At 32.4% G+C, this 23,224-nt stretch overlaps 3 protein-coding genes across 5 annotated transcripts; 2 read left to right on the top strand and 1 right to left on the bottom strand.

The window, feature by feature from the left end:
* The first annotated feature begins 405 nt into the window (after nucleotides 1-405).
* Nucleotides 406-3,401, top strand: LOC125054350. Of its 2 annotated transcripts, XM_047656180.1 has the most exons (7): nucleotides 406-578; nucleotides 667-870; nucleotides 1,058-1,246; nucleotides 1,373-1,490; nucleotides 2,061-2,197; nucleotides 2,340-2,444; nucleotides 3,211-3,401. In XM_047656180.1, exons 2-7 carry the CDS (start codon nucleotides 847-849, stop codon nucleotides 3,325-3,327), a joined length of 690 nt encoding a protein of 229 aa, XP_047512136.1. In that variant the 5' UTR covers nucleotides 406-578; nucleotides 667-846; the 3' UTR covers nucleotides 3,328-3,401. The 2 variants fall into 2 exon arrangements, with proteins under 2 accessions (XP_047512136.1, XP_047512147.1); XM_047656191.1 differs by lacking the exon at nucleotides 667-870 and having other exon boundaries at nucleotides 410-578.
* A 1,220-nt stretch (nucleotides 3,402-4,621) lies between these two features.
* On the top strand, nucleotides 4,622-6,526 carry LOC125052424 (leucine-rich repeat transmembrane neuronal protein 2). The gene is made up of 3 exons (XM_047653272.1): nucleotides 4,622-4,928; nucleotides 5,280-5,519; nucleotides 5,661-6,526. Exons 1-3 carry the CDS (start codon nucleotides 4,713-4,715, stop codon nucleotides 6,423-6,425), a joined length of 1,221 nt encoding a protein of 406 aa, XP_047509228.1. The 5' UTR covers nucleotides 4,622-4,712; the 3' UTR covers nucleotides 6,426-6,526.
* A 764-nt stretch (nucleotides 6,527-7,290) lies between these two features.
* On the bottom strand, nucleotides 7,291-21,402 carry LOC125050073 (tyrosine-protein kinase Shark). Of its 2 annotated transcripts, none has more exons than XM_047649658.1 (14): nucleotides 21,162-21,402; nucleotides 20,508-20,604; nucleotides 20,353-20,429; nucleotides 20,070-20,278; nucleotides 17,128-17,326; nucleotides 16,337-16,477; nucleotides 16,045-16,150; nucleotides 15,390-15,619; nucleotides 14,983-15,123; nucleotides 14,035-14,344; nucleotides 12,900-13,129; nucleotides 10,850-11,049; nucleotides 9,513-9,738; nucleotides 7,291-8,508 (listed from the first exon to the last, which is right to left on the bottom strand). In XM_047649658.1, exons 1-14 carry the CDS (start codon nucleotides 21,195-21,197, stop codon nucleotides 8,305-8,307), a joined length of 2,406 nt encoding a protein of 801 aa, XP_047505614.1. In that variant the 5' UTR covers nucleotides 21,198-21,402; the 3' UTR covers nucleotides 7,291-8,304. The 2 variants fall into 2 exon arrangements, with proteins under 2 accessions (XP_047505614.1, XP_047505623.1); XM_047649667.1 differs by lacking the exon at nucleotides 21,162-21,402 and adding an exon at nucleotides 20,684-21,007.
* Nucleotides 21,403-23,224: the final 1,822 nt, after the last annotated feature.

Below are 23,224 nucleotides of genomic sequence, written 5' to 3'. Positions count from 1 at the left end.
GTCTCGCGCTTATTCACAGACACTACACAATCACAAAATTTTAAATGTGTTGAAGCCGCCAGCTTTAGATAACATACCTATACCTACTATACTATGTTGCTAGTACTTAAGTATAAAAAACTTCTTTAAGTATATTTATTAAATGAAGTGTTAATTCGAATCATCGTTCGAAATTCGAATGTTAATTTTTGATCTAACTAAAATGAAGTATTTCCAGATTTACTTGAGATCTCCCACATTACCTATTAGTACATGTATATATAATACTAACTAGAACAATTTTAGTTTCATATTTATTATAATTTAACTGTAAATTTATTTACCATACAGCCCGTGCTCAGGTAATATCCGACATATTTTACCGAGTATCGAGATAATAAATTAATTAATTCGTCAATTCTTAATCTGTCCACTGAACCTCGGCCATAGATAATATACTGATACTCTTGACTTGCTAATAAACTTGTATAAAAAAATAATAAATTAATTTAATTTCTATAACACTGTTTTTTCGATTTTTTTATTTCGTGTTTAAACTTTCAATACTTAAACAATCTTAAACGATTCAAGTAAAAATGGTGAGTTGCTATTTTTAGCTAGTTGTAATAGTATTTTGCATTTTACCTATGTATAGTGCATACATATTATACAGAAAAATCTTTTTAGGGTGTAAAAATGTCTTTTGTGGCGTTATTACCTGTATTAAAAATAATAATAAATTCCAGCGGGAATAGATATTTTTAATACAGGTACGGCTATTTCAAAACCGTTAGGCCCTCCAATATAAAAACTAAAAAGTAAAAACTGTCGTTAGTCGTGTCCAACAATAATGATGGTATTAAAAAAATGAACCCAAATTCTACGAAGCAAGTAAGTTATTGCACAGTGCATATCTTGCTAGTTGCTAAGAGTTCAGGACATATCTCATAATAGGCAAGGTAGAATATAAAGTTAATAAATAGCTAGTAGATATTGTTACAACACATTAATATAAATTATAGAGTAAACTTTCATTTAAATTGTTAAGTATGTACATAACATTAATTAAAAATTCTAGAGATCACGGCCAACACCAGCTCAAGTAAAAGTAGTGCTCAGTTTTTTAGAACAGCATCCAGAAATGGCTTGGAAGGAACCAAGAAATGGAAATGCAGGGTTTCATAGGATTAGAAAAATGTGGGAAGAGCTAACTAAAACTGTAAATTCGATTTATGGGGCACGTAAAAGTACTAGTGCCTGGATGAAGGTAAATTTTTATACGTGAGGTAACTTATTGTTATACATATATATAAAATATCAATTTGAATCAATAAATCGTTTGAATGTGATTTTAGATATTTATATTAAAATGTATTGTTCTTATTTGTTAAAGTATTGGCAAGATAAAAGAAGAAATGTTCTAGTAAAAAGCAGATTAATAAAGCAAGAGAAAGTTCGACTGAACCTTACATCAGTTGATAAAAGGATAATAAAATTACATCAAATGAGAAGTGTGTATACATTTTTATACTGACAACAAGCTGACCTTCATCTGTTGTTAAAAATTATAAGACACTTTTATATTATAATATAAAACATATTATAGTTCTTATAGCATTATTACAACAGCTACCTACGTGTGTATGTCTGTTCTAATTGGGATAATTTAGAAATATATTTTTTTTACTAACAAAATCCATATGGACAATATACACTAATTCACAAAAAAATTATGTCTCACCTTTGAGTTTTTAAAGTTGGTTAATAAAATGCTGTGCTTTTGACAATTGTGATAAATAATATGGACTAAGCCATAGCCGAGTCTGAACTTTCTCCAAAGAAAGCCCAGATGAACATTAATATAATTGCCTTGCAATAAATGGATAACCAATTTCATTTTCAATATCTAAATCTGTCATACATTTCCATTATTTTAATTAGTGCATCTAACGAAAACTGAATCATTCCTTACTCACGAATAAGACTTGGGAAATGCTTAAAAAAACTTGTTGCTGTGTATTTATAAAAATATTGCCTTTTTTCATAGCTTATATATCTTAATAAGAAAAGGATTATTATAGGAAATAATAAAGTAATAATGAACAAGCCTTGTAATGGAGAAGACAATTCTGATGATGATGCATATGAGGTTCCCAATGATGATGGAATGGTTACTAATGTATTTGAAGAAAAAAGTTTGAACTTAATGGGTACAATGGTATGTTAGATATTTTATATTTTTAACTTAAAATAAGTGCTGAAATAACTACGGCAATAAATATGTATAAACTTGAAATTGAAAATAATTATGTTATTTTTGTTTGCAAATTGTCATCCCGAATGATAAATTTTTCTTACAGATTGATGTAATGGCAAAACAGGCAGAAGCACTTACTCATATAGGTCAAGAGTCATTAAAAAAATCTGAAGCAATGCAACAAATCGCAGAAGCGTCCTTAACACAGGTTGAATAATCTAATATGTATGATATTTATAAATATCTTCTTAGAATCTTGCCCATGACTTCAACATAAGCAATTGAATCAATTGATTTTGATTTTAATCAAAAACAAGAGTTTTATAGCTTGTTTATAAAATGTATGTTTATAAGTTATTTTTTATTTCGGTTTCTATATGTACAAAAATTAGGTATAATTTTATAATAAGTAGAAGAGAGAAAAATCGCTTGTTAGCTATAAGGCCGCCCGTTGCCTAATAACTTATGTTACCTGCTTTTTTATGTTTTTGTATAAGGGAGCGTTCAAGTATTACGTCACGCATTTTTTGGAGATTATTGACCTTCCCCCCCCCCCACCATGTAAGGGAGCGTTCAAGTATTACGTAACGTATTTAGGGAGGGGAGGTGGGATCCTTTTGTAAAACGTTACGACGCGGGGCGGGGATTAAATTACGCATTATTGTTTATACTTTTTTTCGACTTACACCACTTCTACTCACCTCTTTATACGTAAAAGTTACTATTATGTGGTGTAATATTAACTATTGTTAATATTATTTTCGACTTCAATCCCCGCCCCGTATCGTAACGTTTTACAAAACGACCAAACATTCGTTACGTACCTAATACTTGAACGAAGTAACGAAGTGTAAATAAATAAAAAGTCACAGGCATAGATAAACCGTTGCAGAATTTCCACGTCCATATAAGATTTAAACTATATAATTAATAAATAAAGAAAAAAACAATACATAATTTAAATACTGTTACAGGCTCTGGCAGTTGACAAATTAGCAATAATATTTGATGGATTCAGTGGCTCACTGTATGAAGTTAGAAACGCTATTCAGAGCATAGACTATACCATGAAGAGGTGTTACCCCCCCTAACACAAAATAGAAACAACTCTATTATTAGGTTAAGGGTTATTTGTTTTTATAAATAAAGAAGTTTTCCACCAAAATATATTGCATATTATTATTTTATTCATGTGGATTAGATTTACAATATAAGTGTTTCTAACTCAATACTACACATTTAAATGAAAGTGAATTTTTGCTAACCACTGGCTGCTATATATAAAGTAATATTTTAGTATCTATAGAAAAGTGTTTATTAAAGCTCGATTTAAATTATTGCATTATAAACATTATTTTATTTTCCGCTTACTAGGTTTTAATTTATTTTTATTGGGTAACTAATATTAATTACCTACTTTAGTTTTAATAAACATCAACCATGTCAAAGTAATCGAATATGAAATTTTGTATTATTTTATTATCCACAACCACGGCGCAGTCAGAAGCAATAATTTTATAATATTACGTACATAACTTTTAAACTAAATATGAAATTATTCCGTCGAAAGCCTTTTTAAAATGTCCTACACGTATGGACTTGTAATAAAACCTTTTTTAAACAAAAGTTAAAATCATGCAATCTAATGCAGTTCCCGACAATTGGTGCGTGCTCTGAACTATTGTGAAACAAATACTGAGGTTTTAACTACAATAGTTCAATAAATAAAAAATTAGAAGCATTAATATTTATTTTTTTAATGACGAATCACAAGTGTACATTGTGTTACCTACGTGAATAAATGATTTTTGAATTTGAATAAAAACATTTGTAAGTTGGAATTTTAATTTCTATACATAAGCCATAAGACTGGCCTTTTTTCTCCTATTTATTTAATCTACCATATAGATTTGAAGTTATCAATAATATTGTTTGGTTTACGCAAGTAGTACGCACTATGTTTCAAAATTAAAATGTACAGATACCGGCAAACATCTTGAAGAAATGTCCATGCCTGCGCAGAAGCGATTTTTAGGTATCACTGGGAGGGGGGCGGTGGTGTTCGACGGCGGGAGAGTGACGTGTCGACCGCGTGATTGGTAAATCAGTTGACGTTTGTGTCCCGCGCTGCGCAAATCCTTTCCCCACTCCCCTGTTTAATGTTCAAGATGTTTGCCGGTATCTGTACTGTATTTTACTTTTACACTTAAATTAATTTTATGTTAAAATCTTAACACACATAAAAAAACGATTAAAAGAGTAGATCTACTTTTTTCTTTCAAATAATATTTTTTTTAGTAACTATTTGGTATTTTTTATTTATAAAACACTGGCCAATACAAGTATATAATGATTACGTTTATCTAATCACAACAATACTTATCAGTTTGCACAGTGTTCTACTTTACGTATGTAGGCGTCACTGCAATTCGAGATCATAACCATTTTATAATGCACTGCTTAAAGACGCATCAAAATGTTGCTGTTGTTATTTATAGTAATTTTATCATTGGATAGTACTTTGTGTGTTTCATGTCCAAAGCAGTGTGATTGTGATACAGAAAATGGATTAAACAGAGCAAGTTGTGTCGATCAAAATATTGTAAGTGTTGCTGTGGGTGTGCCAAAACAAGTGCAAGTTTATAGCCTGAGTCGCAATGTTATTAGTGAACTGGATAATTTTTGTTTTAAGGTAAGATAAATATAAAGTGCAGAAAATAGGGTAACAATGAATATTTAATTCTATCACCATAGTAAGAAGTCATACGTAACAATTATAAGGAAAATGTGCAACTGTTAATAAATACATCGAATAAATGACTAATCAATTCATGTATGTTCTCGAAATCGAAACAATGTTTTACCATATATATTTTTCTCTTGTGAAACAAGATACCTTATACGTGTATAAAGTTAAGATAACAAATGATTATCCACAAATATACATCGACCTTCCTACTTGTATTATTAAACAATCATAACCCCTTATAATAATACAACCGCAATTCAGGAGTGTGTAAAATATTTAAGACTATGGTTTCAGGAGCTGGGATATACGTCAATTCAAGTTTTAGACCTGTCATACAATCAGATATTTTGGATTGGTCTACACGCCTTTTCCGGGCTAGATCAGCTCGTAGATTTAAACCTGAGCAACAACCGAATAAGATACTTCCCTTCTGATATATTCTGGGACACACCTCAGTTGGATATACTCGACCTATCGTCTAATATCTTAGAGACGTTGAAAAACGAACCCTTAATTATGCACAATAAATTACAGGTACAATATTTATAATACTATATCGTGTATATAGCCGCCTATGGTAATCTTTATACCCATTTTTCGTTATCAGCCTTTTTATCAACATTTCCCTAAGTATTTTGTAGTAATTTCTATTTACAACGAATGCTTTATTTTCAGGTCCTTAATCTCAATAGCTGTCGAATAAAATCTTTACCAGATCGTCTATTTACGAGGCTGCCCAATCTTAAGAAGTTAGATATAAGTGAAAATTATTTGGTTACCTTAAGTTTAGATGTTTTGCGACCTTTAAGAAAACTAAACAGACTAGAATTAAGGAACGATTATTGGCCGTGTAATGCCAATTTCATTGCCATTGAAACATGGATCGTTTCCCGTGGAATAGCATACCAGAAGTTTTGCAAAAAGAAATTACCTACTATGTCTGAAAAGATAATGTCTATGCTTCATGTTGAGAGAAAACCAGTAGATATAGGCGAAATATGGAATCTTACAGCGAAGAATACGACAATTGATTTGCGTATTTGTAATGAAACAAAGCCATTGACGCCTTTCCAGAAGTTTGATAGAAACTTCTCGGCCCTTCAAGCGTTTGTCATTGGGCTGGAAATAGGATTGGCGATAGGTATTATAGCGACATACGTGTGGCTGCGTCGTGTTTGTGGTCAATTGAGATGTCGCCGCCCGCAATCAAGACGAGAGCGACGGAGAGTTCGACAGGAAGGGGATATGAGGAACCATTTATTGTGGAACGCTGTCGTTCACACAAACATGGAGACTCCTCCCATATATAGAAGACAAGTATTACCAGTTCCAAGTGCACCCTTAAATTCGCAACCAACAAGGGGAAGACAGGGTAATTCTAATCCGGAGCGCTCAGAAACACCACCTCCACCATATGATGAATGTCGTCCGTCGGGATAGTTTTATAAACGTTTCATATTGATTTTTTTATATACTAATAATATATTGTAATAATTTAGAAATTTAAGAGCAACGCAATAAATACAAGAACTTTTACAATATGTCGTATTTTTCTCGTTTGTCGATTATACTGTGTCTCCGTGTAGTCTTTCGCCAACCTAAAGAGAGGATCTTCTAACAGTCTCACCACCGACTTGCCGGCCCTAAGGCCGCATAGACTAGGTTGCACCTTATATATTGGCTTAGCGGTTGGAAGAATTTTGTTAGCGCGATTTAGGATGACATCATCCTGATTGTAGCCGAATATTTTAGGTGTATTTTATTGTTACGTCTGTTTGTACTATTACCTCAATTAGAAAAATCATATTTTGTAACACGACTTTAATTAATAACCACTGAGAATGTAAAAAGACGCAAGGCGGAAAGAAAGAAAAATCAAATATCACGTATCGCATATTGCAGTAGAGACCCTGTCGACCAATCATACTCTAACGGAGCGCACAATCGTTTTTTTTTTTTTTTTTATAGAACGTGGGACAAACGGGCAGGAGGCTCACCTGATGTTGTGATACCGCCGCCCATGGAAACTCTCAATGCCAGAGGGCTCGCGAGTGCGTTGCCGGCCTTTTAAGAATTCGTTTTGCATTTTCACTCCTCAGTCCGTTTTTAGGTTACAAAAAGGGTTCGCTCATATACATAGAAAACAATCAGTTAAAGTTGTTTTGTTCCATATCTAAAATTTAGCTTTAAAGTTGGGACGATAATTCTCAAATTATATCTAAAACCGGAACCGGAGAAGACTAAAAGAATTATAAATTCTTATTTAGCGCCCTTCACTTATTTACTCACAAATAAAACACAGAAATATGGAATTCATTTTATTCATCATAAATACCGTTTATCACATTTCAACAAAAATTACGATATAATCTGTTAAAATAATTAAAAATAATATTTTATACTAAATCAGACTCGTACAATAGAATTTAATATAAATTCTTTAATAACAGAAAATTTAGGTAACTACGATTAAAATTTTGTACATTAACAAAACACAACCAACACGGCAATACATATAGTTTTATGGCATTTTATCATAAAGGTTCATACTTATATTTATTTAATATATTAGTCATATAATAAAATAATTCTCTATAATCTACCCGAAAAAGGAATGTACACATTGTATCAAATGGTATCACTTAAATTACTATAAAAGCATTGTATTGTTTACGTATGTAAACGCGTGAAATGCACGAATATTTAATATGCACCTAAATTCATTTATAAAAGCAATAATCATCAAAAATGCATACTATAGTATAAAATTTGTATACGGGATTTGATTAGCTATGTGCCAACTCAACTTATATTTCATTGGAAGTCCATAAACTAGATTTTGTACATTAATTTTACTATTTAATTTAACAGTCAGGCACATATAATCACACCTCACCATACTTATAATACTAGTTGAGATTTCTATTTTAATTCACCGACTCTAATTCACCTACATTTAGGACGTCATCTAGTCTAGGCCATTATCATATAATAATCATTATTTATTTTAAATCATTATTTATTTTAAATCATTATTTATTTTAGTCAGGTTTCTATAACCACGAGTCCGACGTTAAAAATTAATAATATATTTCACTTGCATGTGTTATTAACAGATATAATTTCAAAACATGACAAATTCAAATTTAGAATTTTCCAATGATTAAACATGGCGCTTTTGACAGTGACGTCATTGGTATCAAACATAGGCCACATCATCAAACTCGCCAATACAGAAACACACAGCCACCCGACGTACGACACCCGACAACCACACTGCACTTTGTCTATACTCGGGGGGCGCCACTTTCGCCCGCTGTCAGACGGTGACGTCATCGTTCTCAAGTGCAATCTGGCTGATGTTGACGTAATCAGGGTGGTGGGAAAAGACGTCGACGAGTTTGCTAAATGTGGGTCTGTGGTCGGGCGTATAAGCCCAACAGTCTAACATCACTTGATAGATCTCGTCAGGGCAGTTTTCAGGACGAGAGAGGCGTTCACCGCTTTCGACTAATTGAATTACCTGAAAGTGATAAATGTAGAACATTTAAATTAATTTCTTAACATAACTTCTTCTAGTATATACTGAATTTCATACATCAGCACCTCTACCATCCACTTTAAAAAAACATACCAGTTTTAGAATATGTTACCATCTACGAACAAAACAGAAAGAAGGAGACGAAAGAGTATTTTATTTTAAAACGTGCTTTTGAATTTAGTTTTTATGAATAAGAGTAAGTATTATTGAAAATATTGTGTTGACATTTTAAAAATTTATGAGCAACACAATTTTATTATTATATTTGTTTAAATGCTTGTAAAATTATCTTCAGAAAACATCTGACGCCACAACGTAGGTATGAGTCAGCAGATACTTAAAGCTCTTGGGAGAGCTACAACTAATCAAGACTTATAATGCGGTTAGAGGTTTAATTCCCATAAGAACTATGAGATATCAAATGAATTTAAAACGTTGTTTATGCTTAATAATATTATAAAGTATTGTCTTTTATTGAAATAACTTTTACACATTTAAAGGAAACAATTTTTTAACGGATTGAAGTTATGTATTTGTGTACCGTGTCACCGTGACCACGTACGCTGTAAAGCACGCGAAACGTCGGTTTAATTTAAAATTATGTAAAATAATTGTAAATTTATAATACATAAATACATAACTTCAATCCGCTAAAAAATTGTTTCCTTTAAATGTGTAAAAGTTATGTCAATAAAAGACAATACTTTATGATATTATTAAGCATAATCAACGTTTTAAGTTCATTTGATATCTCATAGTACTTATGGGAATCATAGTACTTAGGTTCAATTGTTTCTTTTTTAATATCATAAATCATATTTTCTACGAGTCAGCGTTTTTAAGTGACTTTTTGCCACGCGCCACCAATATGTGGAAAAATGGCCCATCGAATTATTTCTGAACCAATTCTTAAAAGTCCATCAAAGTACTGCGGTATCTACAGATGAGCCTCCGTTTGCCTCTTTTATAAAGAAAAATTGCCTCACCTCAGTTCCTCGCATATCTCCATAAGGCTGGTTCCCGTAAGAGAACATCTCCCACAAAGTGACTCCATAGCTCCAAACGTCACTCGCATGACTGAAGGTGCCATAGTTGTACGACTCCGGCGCATACCACTTAATCGGCCATTTGCCACCCCTACTGGCTTTGTAGTATGAACTGTCAGCGGACAATGCACGCGAAAGGCCGAAATCACTAATCTTCGCTTGGTGCCTAGAATTAACCAAATATTGAAGTGAAATTCAAAATTCGCTTTAATGTTAAAAAATATTTGAAGGTATTTTCTAAATGTGATCTAAACTGTTTCTTACATAACCAACCTTTGGTCAGTATAGAATTTTACACGCCGTACTACTTCTAAGAATATGTACCAAATGTCTACTTCTGAATTTAAGAAAACCTTTTACGAACAAACACATTTGTTAATAAGTATTTACAGAAAAACCGCATAAAAATACAATCAACCTTTATGTGTGCAATATGTAATTTAATTTTAATGGTATTTTAAAAAGATTAATCTATACTCAGATTTTTAATTCCGTAGAATTCAGAGAGTCAAAAACTGATACAGTTTTTGACATGTCATTTAAAAATCTTAACATTTTATTTTTTTAAAAAGGTTTACAAAACCTGGAATAAGTAGGCAGTGATGCCAGCTAAAGAATAAAATAAAGTAATTAAAGTTAATTCGATATATTGTTATTTATATTAGGTCACTTGAGTAAGTAAATATTTAGATTTACATTTTAAAGGTAAAACATAAAAATACATAGCATTTTTTTTTATTGCCCTCAAATAAGTCAAATTTGTCCCTTTTTCGGTGGAGAACTTTTGAAGTTATACTTCTTTAGGCGCGTTATGAAAAATTTATGAGAGTGAAATTTTACGATGCGCGCGCACCGTGACACAAAATTAACAGAATGAAGTTGCCCACGGAAGATGCTACGGCATTGGACATAATTTAAAAACAATATTTGAATAATAATAGAATTTATGTTACACTTAATGTAAGAGAATAATAATAAATATTTATTTATTTAATTTTTCAAATGTAAACTGAATTTTATTGACTATAATGACTCCTTTTCCAGTCTTGATTATTTAATTGTAATTAATTATTTGCATTTCAAAAACTATTTTTAATAATGCCAAAGAAGTATAATTTCTTACGCGCGTACACAGTACACGCACCTTTTTTTAGTAGCAACACTTTTGAAATGTTAGAACTCTACGGAATTAAAAATAAGAGTATAAACCAATTGTAATTTTAAAATGAATCGAAACCTAGGTATTTATAAATAAATTTTTTGGTATATAAACTTACCTGCTAGCAAGCAATATATTCCTTGCTGCAAGATCTCTATGCACAAATCGTCTTTGCTCGAGGTACCGCATCCCAGCGGCCACCTGGCAGGCCCACAGCCTTAACTCATACCCTGGGGACACCTTCTCAGGATGACGGATGAGGTACTCCAGAAGAGACCCTAGAGGTACCAACTCTTGCACCATCGCTAGTGGCGGACCCTGTTAATAGTTTAAGATTAAGAAACAAACTATTTCTCTTTCATTAAAGTAACAGACACTTAAATGAAACTTCGTTCCACAACTGAGCGTTGTCTAAGGCAGTTTTTGCCGCGCACCACCACTGAAGTAGTTCCGAACCAATTCGAATTAGGGTCCTTCAAGAAAAGAGCGTACCAATTCTTAAAAGGCCGGCGGCGCACTTGCGAGCCTTCTGGCAATGCGAGTGTCCATGGGCTATCACTTAACATCAGGTGAGCCTAGTACCCGTTTGCCTCCTATTATATAAAAAAAACTTCTTCAATCGATAAATAAACGCTATTTTCTAATAATAGCGCTTTATCTTTGTAATGCATTGTATAAATTAAAAATTAAACAAAAAATTTATACGAAAGCTGTGATAATTTAATTGCTAATTCAGTCATTTATTTTTGCGAAATTGTAGTATACTCCAGTCAAATTACGAAATAAATAAACACAGAGCGAACGATCCCGTCAGGACCATGAATATTCACGAATCACTTCCATCGACCTCGGGTGCTTAATATTCCGAATTTTATAACCTATTTTTCTATCAATAAATGTGTGAAACAGTTTTAATTTTTAATTTACTTCTTACCCAAGTTTACCTAAATTAAATACCTAATTTTTAAATATGTAGTTTAATCGATTGACCTTTTTATATTGCGACAGTGGCGCGGATTTCGCTCGGTAAAGTAATCTATAACTCCGAAGGTATTGGCATTACGGAAAAAAGTTTAAGAACAAAATTGTTCATAATTAAAAGATCTACACTTCGATGATCAGTAAAATTTAATAAAATTGAATGGTTGGGGAGAAAACGACGAAAAATTGAAAAAAAAGTAAAATTCCTGCCTTGCGGGAGTAATAACTTGAAAAATATTAATGTTATAAAAAAAAGTTTCAAATAAAAAAGTTAGTAAATTTAGTTAGGAAAAGGAAAGGTCTCTACAATTTTTTTCTCGAGATATCGAATTAAACGCGTTTCCATCGAAATGACCTTGAGCTGACCTCAGTACAACCCCTCAAATTGGAATTTATGTTCAGAATACACCCCCCTATCGATCCTCAAAATCCCCAAACTGTGTTCGCTCATGTTTATTTAACCCGTTTTTAGCCATAATTTGACTGGACTAGTAGTATTATTGTAGCGTCATGGATAAAGTGAAATTCGTACGTGGTTAAATACCGATGGAGGGTACTTCCATTGGTATTCCAGGTGCATTGAATTTTGTAACAATTTGTCTCTTGTTGACCTCTGATCCGAAACGTTATTAAATCACATTATTTACATAAGGTTTCGAGTCCTTTTAATTAATTCGGGTTAATTGAAGATTTTTTTAATTAAAGCCCTTTTACAAAGCCTGAATAAATAACTATTAGTAGAGAAATAATATTACATATCGCGTTGTACCATACAAAAACTGTTTCCTTAATGTGTGTTAAACTTATTAAATCATAAACGCTCGAAATTAACCGATTTCGTCAACGTGAGCGCCCGTTTTAGTTCGCCCGTAACTTTTAAGTCCAATTTCGCCTTGACAAGATAGTATTGAAAAACTAAGATTGCTATTATTCTACTATTATATTATCATTACAGAATTGTTGCTTATGGCCTTTTATCTGCCAAACAGAATGGCGCCAAATGGACCACAGATTCAGCTTGGACTACCGCAGATTGTCTATGGATTTAAATCATCTGTCAACGCTATCATCTGTCAAAATCCGACTCTTATACCTTTATATATACAAATTGTGTAAAAATTAGTCTATTGTCTTTGTATTATTTATTAATATGATGTCTATCGATTTAGAAAACGTTTTATACTAACCAGCGAGACTCCAATAAGTCGTACGATACATCGGTGACGTAGTGCCATCATGAGCTTCGCCTCGGCGAGAAACTCCCTCTTATTCGAGTCCGTATGCTGCAAATGCAAGGTCTTCACTGCGACTTGCTGCGCGGGCGCATCGAGTGGCGAATATACCGCTCGTAATACGGAACCAAATTCACCTTCCCCCAAAACCGCACCAAGAGTCAATTCCGTGAATGGTACAAATTCTGTAAAGAGACAAAAAATTTAATTCATAGGATTAACACAAACTCAAACATCGTGAGGAAATAAGCATGCCTGCCCAAAAAGTAGATTAAGGGAGCGTTCAAGTATTACGTAACACAATTTTTGGAGATTATTGACACCCAATGTAACTCGCCGTAACGTTTTCAGTACCCAAGTACAGTACTGTTCCAAAGTCTAGTAAAACGTTTCGTGACCACCTAGTGACTCTTTAGTTACTAGTATGTGGTGTCAGTAGAAAATAATATTAACAATAACGCGTAATTCGATCCCCGCCCCGCATCGTAACGTTTTACAAAATTAGCCCCCCCCCCTACCCTTCCAATATTCGTTACGTAATACTTGAACGCTCCCTAAACAGATAGAGAAATCTGAAGCCCAGACCTAAAACGTTCCCAGCGCCATTGATTTCTTTTTTTTTCCTTACAAATTTTTAATTACCAAGGTGAGTTTGTTAGCCCTTGGCAATATTTGCTATACTCGTTTTCATTGCTTACAAAGGTAAAACTTACTTTAAAATATTTTTAAAAATATTAAATTAAAAATTATATAAATTAAAAATTATATAAATTAAAAATATATATGTAAGGAAAACATATTTTCCTATACAAACTCTTTTTATATTTTATTTTTCTTCTTTGCCGTCTGATCGACGATGTTTAATTTGTCACTTGACATAATAGATGTAAGATGTTTTAATTTTATTTTTTAATTTTATTATTTTATTTTATAAAACCTAGAATATAGGCTTTAAATGTTGTTTCTTTTGTATTCACAGAGAAACGCAGTTGCGCCTTATTTATTCCCAGTACTCGTATAAGCGATCGATACCATTATATATATATTAAATATATTTTTTTGTATCTGCTCAAAAACTACTAATTTTTACCTTGCAGTGTAGAAAGCTGACCATCAGAGTTAATGGCTATTTCATTATAATTTTCAGCCAATGACGTCACAGCGCTGTTATTTACAGGTACTTGGTAAGTGTCGCCATCTAGATCTTCGTTATTATTCAGAGAATCGTTATTAAAGTCCGAAGAAAACGAGAGATTTCTCGTCAACAGTTCAAATGCGTTGTTATTGTTAGGCGAAGTTGGTTTGTTGTCGTTCAATATATCGTTTTTCACTAAAGATAATGACTGGTTTGAATTGACTCGACACGGTGAATGTTTCTTCGTACGGGGCATTGTTGAAAACTGAAACGGAAAAATAACGTATAATTATGACATTTTTAACGTGATGTGACATTTATAATAATTATGATTTATGATTAGCAAAATTGAAAAAGTGTCGCAATTTTATAAGTATTCAAAAATTCTGGTAATTGAAATGTGGAATCAAACATAACGGTAGATAAATAATTAATTGAATTGTTTAATTGAGTTATTGTATATTAAATAAATGAATAGCGCGACGAAATGTTGGAATAATACCCCTCCTCCGTTGAAAAATCTTCAACTAAAATCAAATTTTCGTCGCAGCTATAAGAACATCTCAACTCAACTAAAATCCCACGAAATGTAGATTTTAATCCGCCCAAAATGAGCTCAGAATGAGCAGATTTACGATTTTAAAATTAATTCAAAATTATTCAAAGTTAAATTTCAACAAACACTATGTTTTGCGGTATTTTCAAAACAAATCATAGACAACATTAGACAAGCTGTCAGTTGCGTTGTTATACTAATCCAAAAACACAAAAATTAGTCCAGCTGTTTTCGAGAAATAATAGGCGTAAATAATACGAATTTGTTCTATATATAGAAATATATTTTTAGGGAAATATAAGCCTTACTTTTAAAAATTGATAAATGATAAATAAATTTATATTTACCTCAGGTAACGGCGGTTTGGGTTTAGGCGGTACAGGCGCGCTGAGCTTCGTAGGAAGTCCATCTAGGACACTGGTATAATGTTCTATTAATCGCTCTAATGACTCCAAGTACGGCCCATTATCAATAAATAACCAATCGTTCTGAAAATTTACGGTTACTGTGAGCAATATTTTTAAGTTTGAACCAAATGTTAAATTAAAATAAGCAAGCTAAGGTACATTCTAAAACTTTTCCCTTAAAAGTTCGTTTGTTTGTTTGATTGACTCTTTCAGACCTTCAAGGTTAGCATTGAAACAGTAAAAGAGCTGAACTGAGTGAAATAACATAATTTATTAATTACTTGATTCGTATACATATGAATTGATAAAGTTAAAAAAGCTTTAGTTATAGGAAATAATATAATCACCTCTTTCCTAATAATGAAGTTATAAGGCGTATTTTCGCTGAGCATGGTCAAAACGTACGCGCCCGTATGTCGCTCGCTGTAACGTACGAGGTATACGCCATCCGTCGCCTTGTCCCTCAAACCGTTCTGTTTGCAATAGACCTCTAAGATTTTCACTGCCTCCTCTCGGTTCAATGTACCATGGTACCATTGACTTTTACACGTATTTGGATTCTCCGACTTGTAGTTTTCTGCAAAATTATTTTTCTATTGGCCACTTGTCTACATGAAGTTTGAAAATCTCATATTTTTAACCCCATAACACTATTTTATTGTTAAACGTTTTCTGTTATATTGAAGTGAGCCAAAAACCATTATTTTTATGCTGATATTTATTGAATCACTTCAAGCGATTATAGATTCTTTAGAAATGATAAGTTATAACTGTAAGGACTAAACTCTATAATGGTCATAATGGGTTTTTTACTGTTTCTAAATAAAATACAATAAACTAGCCTCCGTCAGGAGTATCACCCGTAGGCATATCGTGTTTAGCAAGATTTATTGGGATATCTTTAACAATAATCGTTTTGTCAGTTAATTTATATAAATACAAATTAATTATACACTTAAGCCTACATCGGGAACTTTTATTTTATATGTAAGGGTAACTTACTGAGCAATTGATAACACTCTGTGTGACCATACTGCTTGGCTAATTGAGCTGGAGTTTCTTTAGCTAAGGTTCTTGGATGGGCTGGAGCCTTAAGCTGTAATAAAACCTGTAAAAGTAAATACATATTATCAAACAAACAATAAAAAAATCTTCTACAATCTTATCAATTCTACAGGTGTTATACTTTTGTCAGTGTTTTGTAGTGTCAATAAACAACTATTTTTTTCTAAGTTTTACCTATGTAATAATTTAATTAAAATCAAGTTTTTATTTTATCTATAAACTGTTTTACCTTTACACATTCAATATTTCCTCTCTGAGCCGCGTCATGAAGCGGGACTTTTCCTGTTGGCGCGTGCCGCATCTGATAATTGGCGTTTCCATACGTTATCAGCAGTTCCGTTGTACTCGGCAAGTTATTTTGGCAAGTGTACTGAAATAACAATATTATTCTTACTAATAAACCAATATATTAATTATGTATTTTGCGCTCGCTTGAAAATCTCGGTCAAAACGTACGTTTCCCAACCATTTGAACCCCAGCTATGTAGAAATAGATTTTTATGCGCAATTAACATAATTATTTACGTAAAGTGTGAACCAACTACGTCATTAAAGCAATAGATAGAGCATTATAGCAGTATCCTAGGACTTCCTACGAAGCTTAGCACGAACACGTTTTAGAAACAAAACACAACTATGTTTATTACCTAAGCGGTATTTTGACGGCGTGGGGAATTAAATCTTTAATTTATATACCTTCATTCTGGCACCGAAATACTTAGAAAGGGCTTGACCATAAAGAGGCACAAAAAGCGGTAATATTCAAGGCACAATCTTTATATATATAATTCTTCTGTGAGTGTGTATGTCACTGAACTTCTCTCAAACGACTGGACCGATTTTGATGAAATTTTTTGTGTGTGTTCAAGGGGATCTGGGAATGGTTTAGATTCACACAAATCAGCCCGGCAGGTGGCGCTGCAGTCGGTACTTTCATACTTTAATATCCTAATAGCTTGAAATATCATGCAGGACAACGTCTGTGGGGTCCACTAGTTATATATAATTGCATAGACTCACATGTAGCGGTGTGAATCCAAACGAATCCCGTACATTAACTGTGGCGCCACTTTCAATAAGCTTCATTAGAATTTTGTCTCTTCCAGATCTCGCAGCGATATGAACAGCGGTCTGCCCATCTTGATTCTTTGCATCTCTATTGCGGTAACCACAAGCTAGTAACTGTGATACCACGTTTAATTCTCCAGCGTCCGTCGCTCTGAAATCATATACAGTAAACCATGTCACTCTATTTAACCTCAAACTTTTTAAAACGAAATAACTGGACTTGGACGCTTTGCCATGTCCATACAATATAACGTTTCTTTCCATATAAGGGAGCGTTCAAGTATAACGTAACGTAAATTTTTGGAGATTATTGACCCCCCCCCCATGTAACTCGCCGTAACGTTTTTCAGTACCCAATTATAGTAAAACGTTTCGTGACCACCTAGTGACTCTTCAGTTACTATTATGTGGTGTAAGTCGAAAATAATATTAACAATAACGTGTAATTCAATCTCTGCCCCCGCATCGTAACGTTTTACAAAATGACACCCCCCCTCCCAAAATTCTTTACGTAATACTTGAACGCTAGAAATTGTAAATTGATGTATTCATAGTAGACTATTCTTACTGATGCCTTTGAATCTTCTGAGATGAAAGTAATTTTTTGTTATTCATTTTTATCTCGCTTGTTAGAGATAAGGCTGCACGTATGTAACATGCTTTTTTTATGTATGTTTTTGTATAAGGTAACGAAGTGTAAATAAATAAATATCTTACTACCCTAACTCCGCTGGCTCTGCTACCCAAAATGTGTATTGGCCTCCAAAATAAGAGACTTCCAGCAGTGTATACTCTGCTTACTTTCCCATTAATATGCTGATTTGCAATTATTTTAATACAAATGACCCTCACTTATATTTAAAAGTAATTTAGTAGATCAAGGTTAAAATTTGCGTCATACGAATAAAATAATATTGAAATAATGTATTCCAATCAGTCGTGTTTAAGACGTAAATAAAACCAGAAAAATATGAATAACTGATTCATGTTCATGCCTTGAATTACGGAATTTCAATAGCGGTTCAATCCCTATTTATCTCCTTTGTATGTAGTTTTTCGAACCCACCTAAAATTAATATTAGTTACGACTTTATTTCTCTATTAAAACTTACTCTTCTTGCTACAAATTATACAAAACGAAGACGTAAGAACTTCTACCGTTTCAGTTACATAGGATGTATTTCATATGAAAAATAAAACCGAGTTTGTTTAAATATTTGTAATTAGCTCATTGTGTACACATTGGTCACATCTTAAGAATGTTGTCATCATAGCAACTAGCAACAGTTTGGCTATACATCTGTTTGACGATGGTGAATCAATGTTTATCATAATGACTCATTACAACTCTCCTAATTGATAGATGTTTGTGTATATTATTAAAAACCAGACACTGAGGATGTGTAATTTGTATATATTAAAAAAGGTTTAGGCATCATCTATGTGAATTTTCATTTATAATACAAAGGGCAGTGCTGCGGCCTTTGTGGTATGTTTTTGTAACCTTTTCTGGTAAACAGATTATAATAACATCAGGTCAAGGTAATAAGACAGTTAAAGAAACTTTTTAGAGATTACTTAGTCACAGGAGTTTTTATATACATTTTATTTATTATACTAAGAAGGCTGATTACCTATTGTTAGTGTTAGTAACCAACAATAATTTGTAGTAAAGGCTTTACTCCTAAGTATTACTTATTTATATGCCTTGCTGTGGATACCCACATGCTAATAAAAGAATATGGAACAAGAAAGATATTTTTAAACATTATCAGGTCATGGAACTTGATGTTAGCGCAGTGCTCACAGAATATAAATTGTCCAATAAATTTAATGTCTGGAATATTTATTGTATTAAAAATTATTTAAGCCAGTGTTTTATCAATTCTAAAAGCCCTTGCCTTAATAGGATTAAAGTGGAGAGCCAGTGATAAATGTCAGAGCTATTTGTGTACAAGTATGAGTGTCCTTCTCTCAATATTTATTGTATGAGCATATTGAACACTGCGCTGAGCAGGAAATCAACAATAAACTTGTCACTGTTTACAGTGTGTGTTGCAAGCAAAAATGGTAGTTCAATGGCCTTGTAGAAATCAGTGATTTGATATACTGATAAATTCATCAATATGTAAGATAGTTATATAATTTTTGTTTAAACACGGTGCTAGTTTTGATGTTCATAAATTAAACTAAATTGTTCAAGAATTCCTGTCAATATAATATGTGATGAGAAGATCTTTTAAATAGGCAATATAACTTATTTATCTCAAATCTTATAAGTTTAATTAAATATAATATTAAATTAAATATCCTAATTTACACTAATTAAGTTTCTCATTTTTTTGTAAACAAGAATGATAAGGACAAGATACATAAGTGTATGTAAAAATTAAGGTCAATTTGAGTTAAGCGTTCCTTATTGGGACTTCCTAATTCAAATTCTTATTAGACTTGTAACTGTATTGACAACAACATTTCAAATAGAGAAAAAATATCAACATTTCATGAAAAATATAATAGAAAACATAGATTTTAAAGTCTCAATTTCTTTCATTTTCTAAAACAACCTTAATATGGTTAGTTTTAAAAACCCTGAGAGTTAAAAGTATAACGACAGTGATAACAATAACTAATTTGTATTGTCTCTTCATAACATGTCTTGTATGATTCATTTATTGTTAGTGTTGATTGCCAATACATGATTTGAATACCAATTGTCAAACATATAAAATTCCAATGTAATATACCATACATTTATGCTCCCATATATTTACTATGGATTGATTTAAATATAGCTTTTATATAAGTTTTTTTGTCATCTACAAGGAAACTAGCGGGAACATTAAAACTCTGCTCTTGTCTGATGTTTTTGTTCTTTAACATGTCTAACTAACCTGTGTAGTAGGTTGGTAGTTCCTTGTGTTCTAGATTCATGTGGCGGAGCTTGTCCTTTACACACAACTGAAAGGCGAGTTACAAGTCCATTGGAGTCACCTCGGTAATGCTGAATCAAAGTATCTAACCCATGAACCGTGGTATGTTCCTCTATTGAAAAAAATGCATCTTCTCCATGTCGTCGTATTTGATAGTGTACAACCTCACCCTAAAATTTTAATCAGAAATTTGAAAATAAATATGAGAATAATATTTGGTATATGCAGCTCAAAATTAACAAACCTGATGCAAAACAGATAATACATAATCGCCATGTGATGTATTACTCTCACGAACTAGAAACACACCATCCTCACCCTCTGGAAAGTAAACATATCATGAACGATCCAAATTTTGGTTTGAAAATATTAACAATATTGTTTTGAAAATATAAGCACCTTCTTTGAGAAGTTTCTCAGCATTTTCCCGAGAAATCTTTCCATGAAACCAGTTCACGTTATCCTCCCTGTTCATTCTCAACAAAAACGAGTTCGTCTGGAATGTAATAGTATTTATTGTCACACAGCTGATAAACGCCGTATAAAATATTCTAGTGATATGTTTTTGTACCTACCTAACAAAAGAAAGATAAACCCAATCGCCTCGCGAGGTCCAACACAATAAACCAAAACAATTAAATTAGTTGTACATTTGTCGTATATTTTTTTGTATTATTGCATATTTTATAGCTTTAGCCACTTCATTAAAGTTATTTACAGAATTACACTTTACAATACATAATTCTATTTCTTTCTAACCTGTTAAATTCTTGTTTGGTAATACTATTTATTAATGATACAATTCATAATATCTACTCTCCTTGTCACTTCGAGCAATGTTGAATGAAAAATGAAAGAGATAAAATATCTGACCACTTGTTTTTCTTTTCAACGTATTATATTATGATTTGTAAACGTCAAAATGTCAAACGCTTACGGTAGTCAAATAAAAATCTTATTTATTATTTCTTAATAATTAATATAAAGACTCAAAAACAATTCATACTAAAATATTTTTTTTACTAAGTAAATAATAAACTGTTGATTACTTACCTTCAATAATATAAATGACGTCATGGTTGTTATCATGATATCCAACTGGGAAAAGCACAAAAAATTATCAATGAATTTGCCACTATTTATTTTTCCTTCTCTTTTTTCCAACCCACATTTTTTGCGAGAGTAAAATATTTACTTAAAGATTAATAAATAGGAATTATTTTTACAGAGTGCCTGTGCAAGCAACCGGCAGACAGGCGCGGTATCCCCAACTCTGCCTTCTAGCGAATGACTCATAGCAAGGTCAATTCCGAGAAATGAATCACCAGTATACTCGATTCAGTTCAGCAATGCCATAAGTAATCGCATTCTTTGACAACTCTACATCGTTATTGTGTTTAGTAAATATAGGTTTTATTAGTAAATATGTATAAATAATTTATCTTTACCAATATTAATTTTTATCATCTCATTATATTGATGATAAAGCTACCAACCACGTTACTATGTGGTACCAAGTAGATAAAATATTGTTGAGTTTCATGACCACAATATTAATCTAGTTTTTTGCTAAAGTATTTTCGAAGTTTTAGTATTTATTAAATTACGATAAATAAAAAGAAAACATATAGTTGTGCATAGTAAGTATTAACCTAAACAGTTTTTTAGCGTATTAAATGGGGTAAAACCTCTAGGACCTGTACTGTAGCCTTCGTTACAATTATCATTTTAGGTTAAACTTTTCTAAATCTAATAACTTATAGAATAAAGGTTTGTAAATTACATTAAAACATTTTAATTAGCTTTGCACAGCATCTTATTAATTTATTTCAAACGTAGATCTAAAAAGGTAGGTATATAGGTGTTAAGAGTGCTTTTGCTATCATCACTTGACGTGGCAAGTAATCAGCATTATTGGTAACTGAGATCTAAGTATTGCTTAAAGTTTTCTCATTTTTAGTTACAAAAAATGCGGTCGTATGGCACAAATACTTCGATTGAACGTTTCAAGAAACACTTATTTAGAAAGTATTCGTTTTAAATCTATTATGGGTTGTCTAACAAGATCGAGTTAGGTAAAACCAGTACCTGGTTAGTGGTTTGTTTACCTCACGAATGCAGTGTTTATTTACTTTCATTTTTCGTCTGCAAACCTGTCGTCTTATAGAAAATAGTGGACATAGTTGAGGACTAGGTCGGGAATATATAACCGGTTTTATCGAAGAATGGATACCTAGGTATTTGACAAAATAATATGAGGTTGACTCATTTGGATAGTTTTAATATACTTACACGTAACTGCTATTAATTGTCCAAACAAAACAAACTAAAGATTATAGTCGCAGACAACATGACATACAGCATTCACATCTCAGTTAACGTCGTATATTATTTTTGCGGACGGTAAAAATTAAAATACTCTAATACAATATAAAGTAGTGTCTTTATATTGTATGAGAGTATTATCTTAGACAACAATTGGTGAAAAATTCGTACGTACGTCCGAATTTTATTTTATTTAAGTATTGTTGTTTCATGAACGTCACAAGGTTTTTGTCTCAGGAAGTTAAGCATTAACCGTATCATTAAAATGAAGGCAATTAAGAACCCGATTTTGTGTGGAACCTGTATCGGTCCTATACATACGTCAAAACTAGCTATTCATTGCGCTTTCTTTCATCGTCCAGCATTACTGTAGAGATATTCTTCTTTTGTGGTTTTTACTTTTTAGGGCCGTGTTTTCCGCGCACCACCCCTATGAGGAACCTGTCCAATGAATTAATTCCGAGCCAATTCCACTTAGGGTCCTTCAGGATAAGAGCGTACCAATTTTAAAAAGGCCGGCAACGCACTTGCGACCCTTCTCGCAGTGTTAATGTCCATGGGCTAACACTTTAAATCAGTGAGTCTCCTGCCCGTTTTCCCCGTGCTCTATAAATAAAAATGTACACTGGGTGTGAGAGCTTTTAAATCTGTGTAGTTTATCATATCTATCTACCTAAGTACGTCAAGTATGATGACCTTATTTTTTTTTTAAAGACAATTCACACCAATTGACCTAGTCCCATGCTAAGCTGGTGAAGCTTGTGTTATGGGTACTAGGCAACGGATATACA

Source organism: Pieris napi, chromosome 1 (assembly GCF_905475465.1).
Source record: "Pieris napi chromosome 1, ilPieNapi1.2, whole genome shotgun sequence".
NCBI lineage: Eukaryota > Metazoa > Arthropoda > Insecta > Lepidoptera > Pieridae > Pieris > Pieris napi.
The sequence above is the reverse complement of the archived record's forward strand: the minus strand, read 5'-3'. Positions and strand labels throughout refer to the sequence as shown.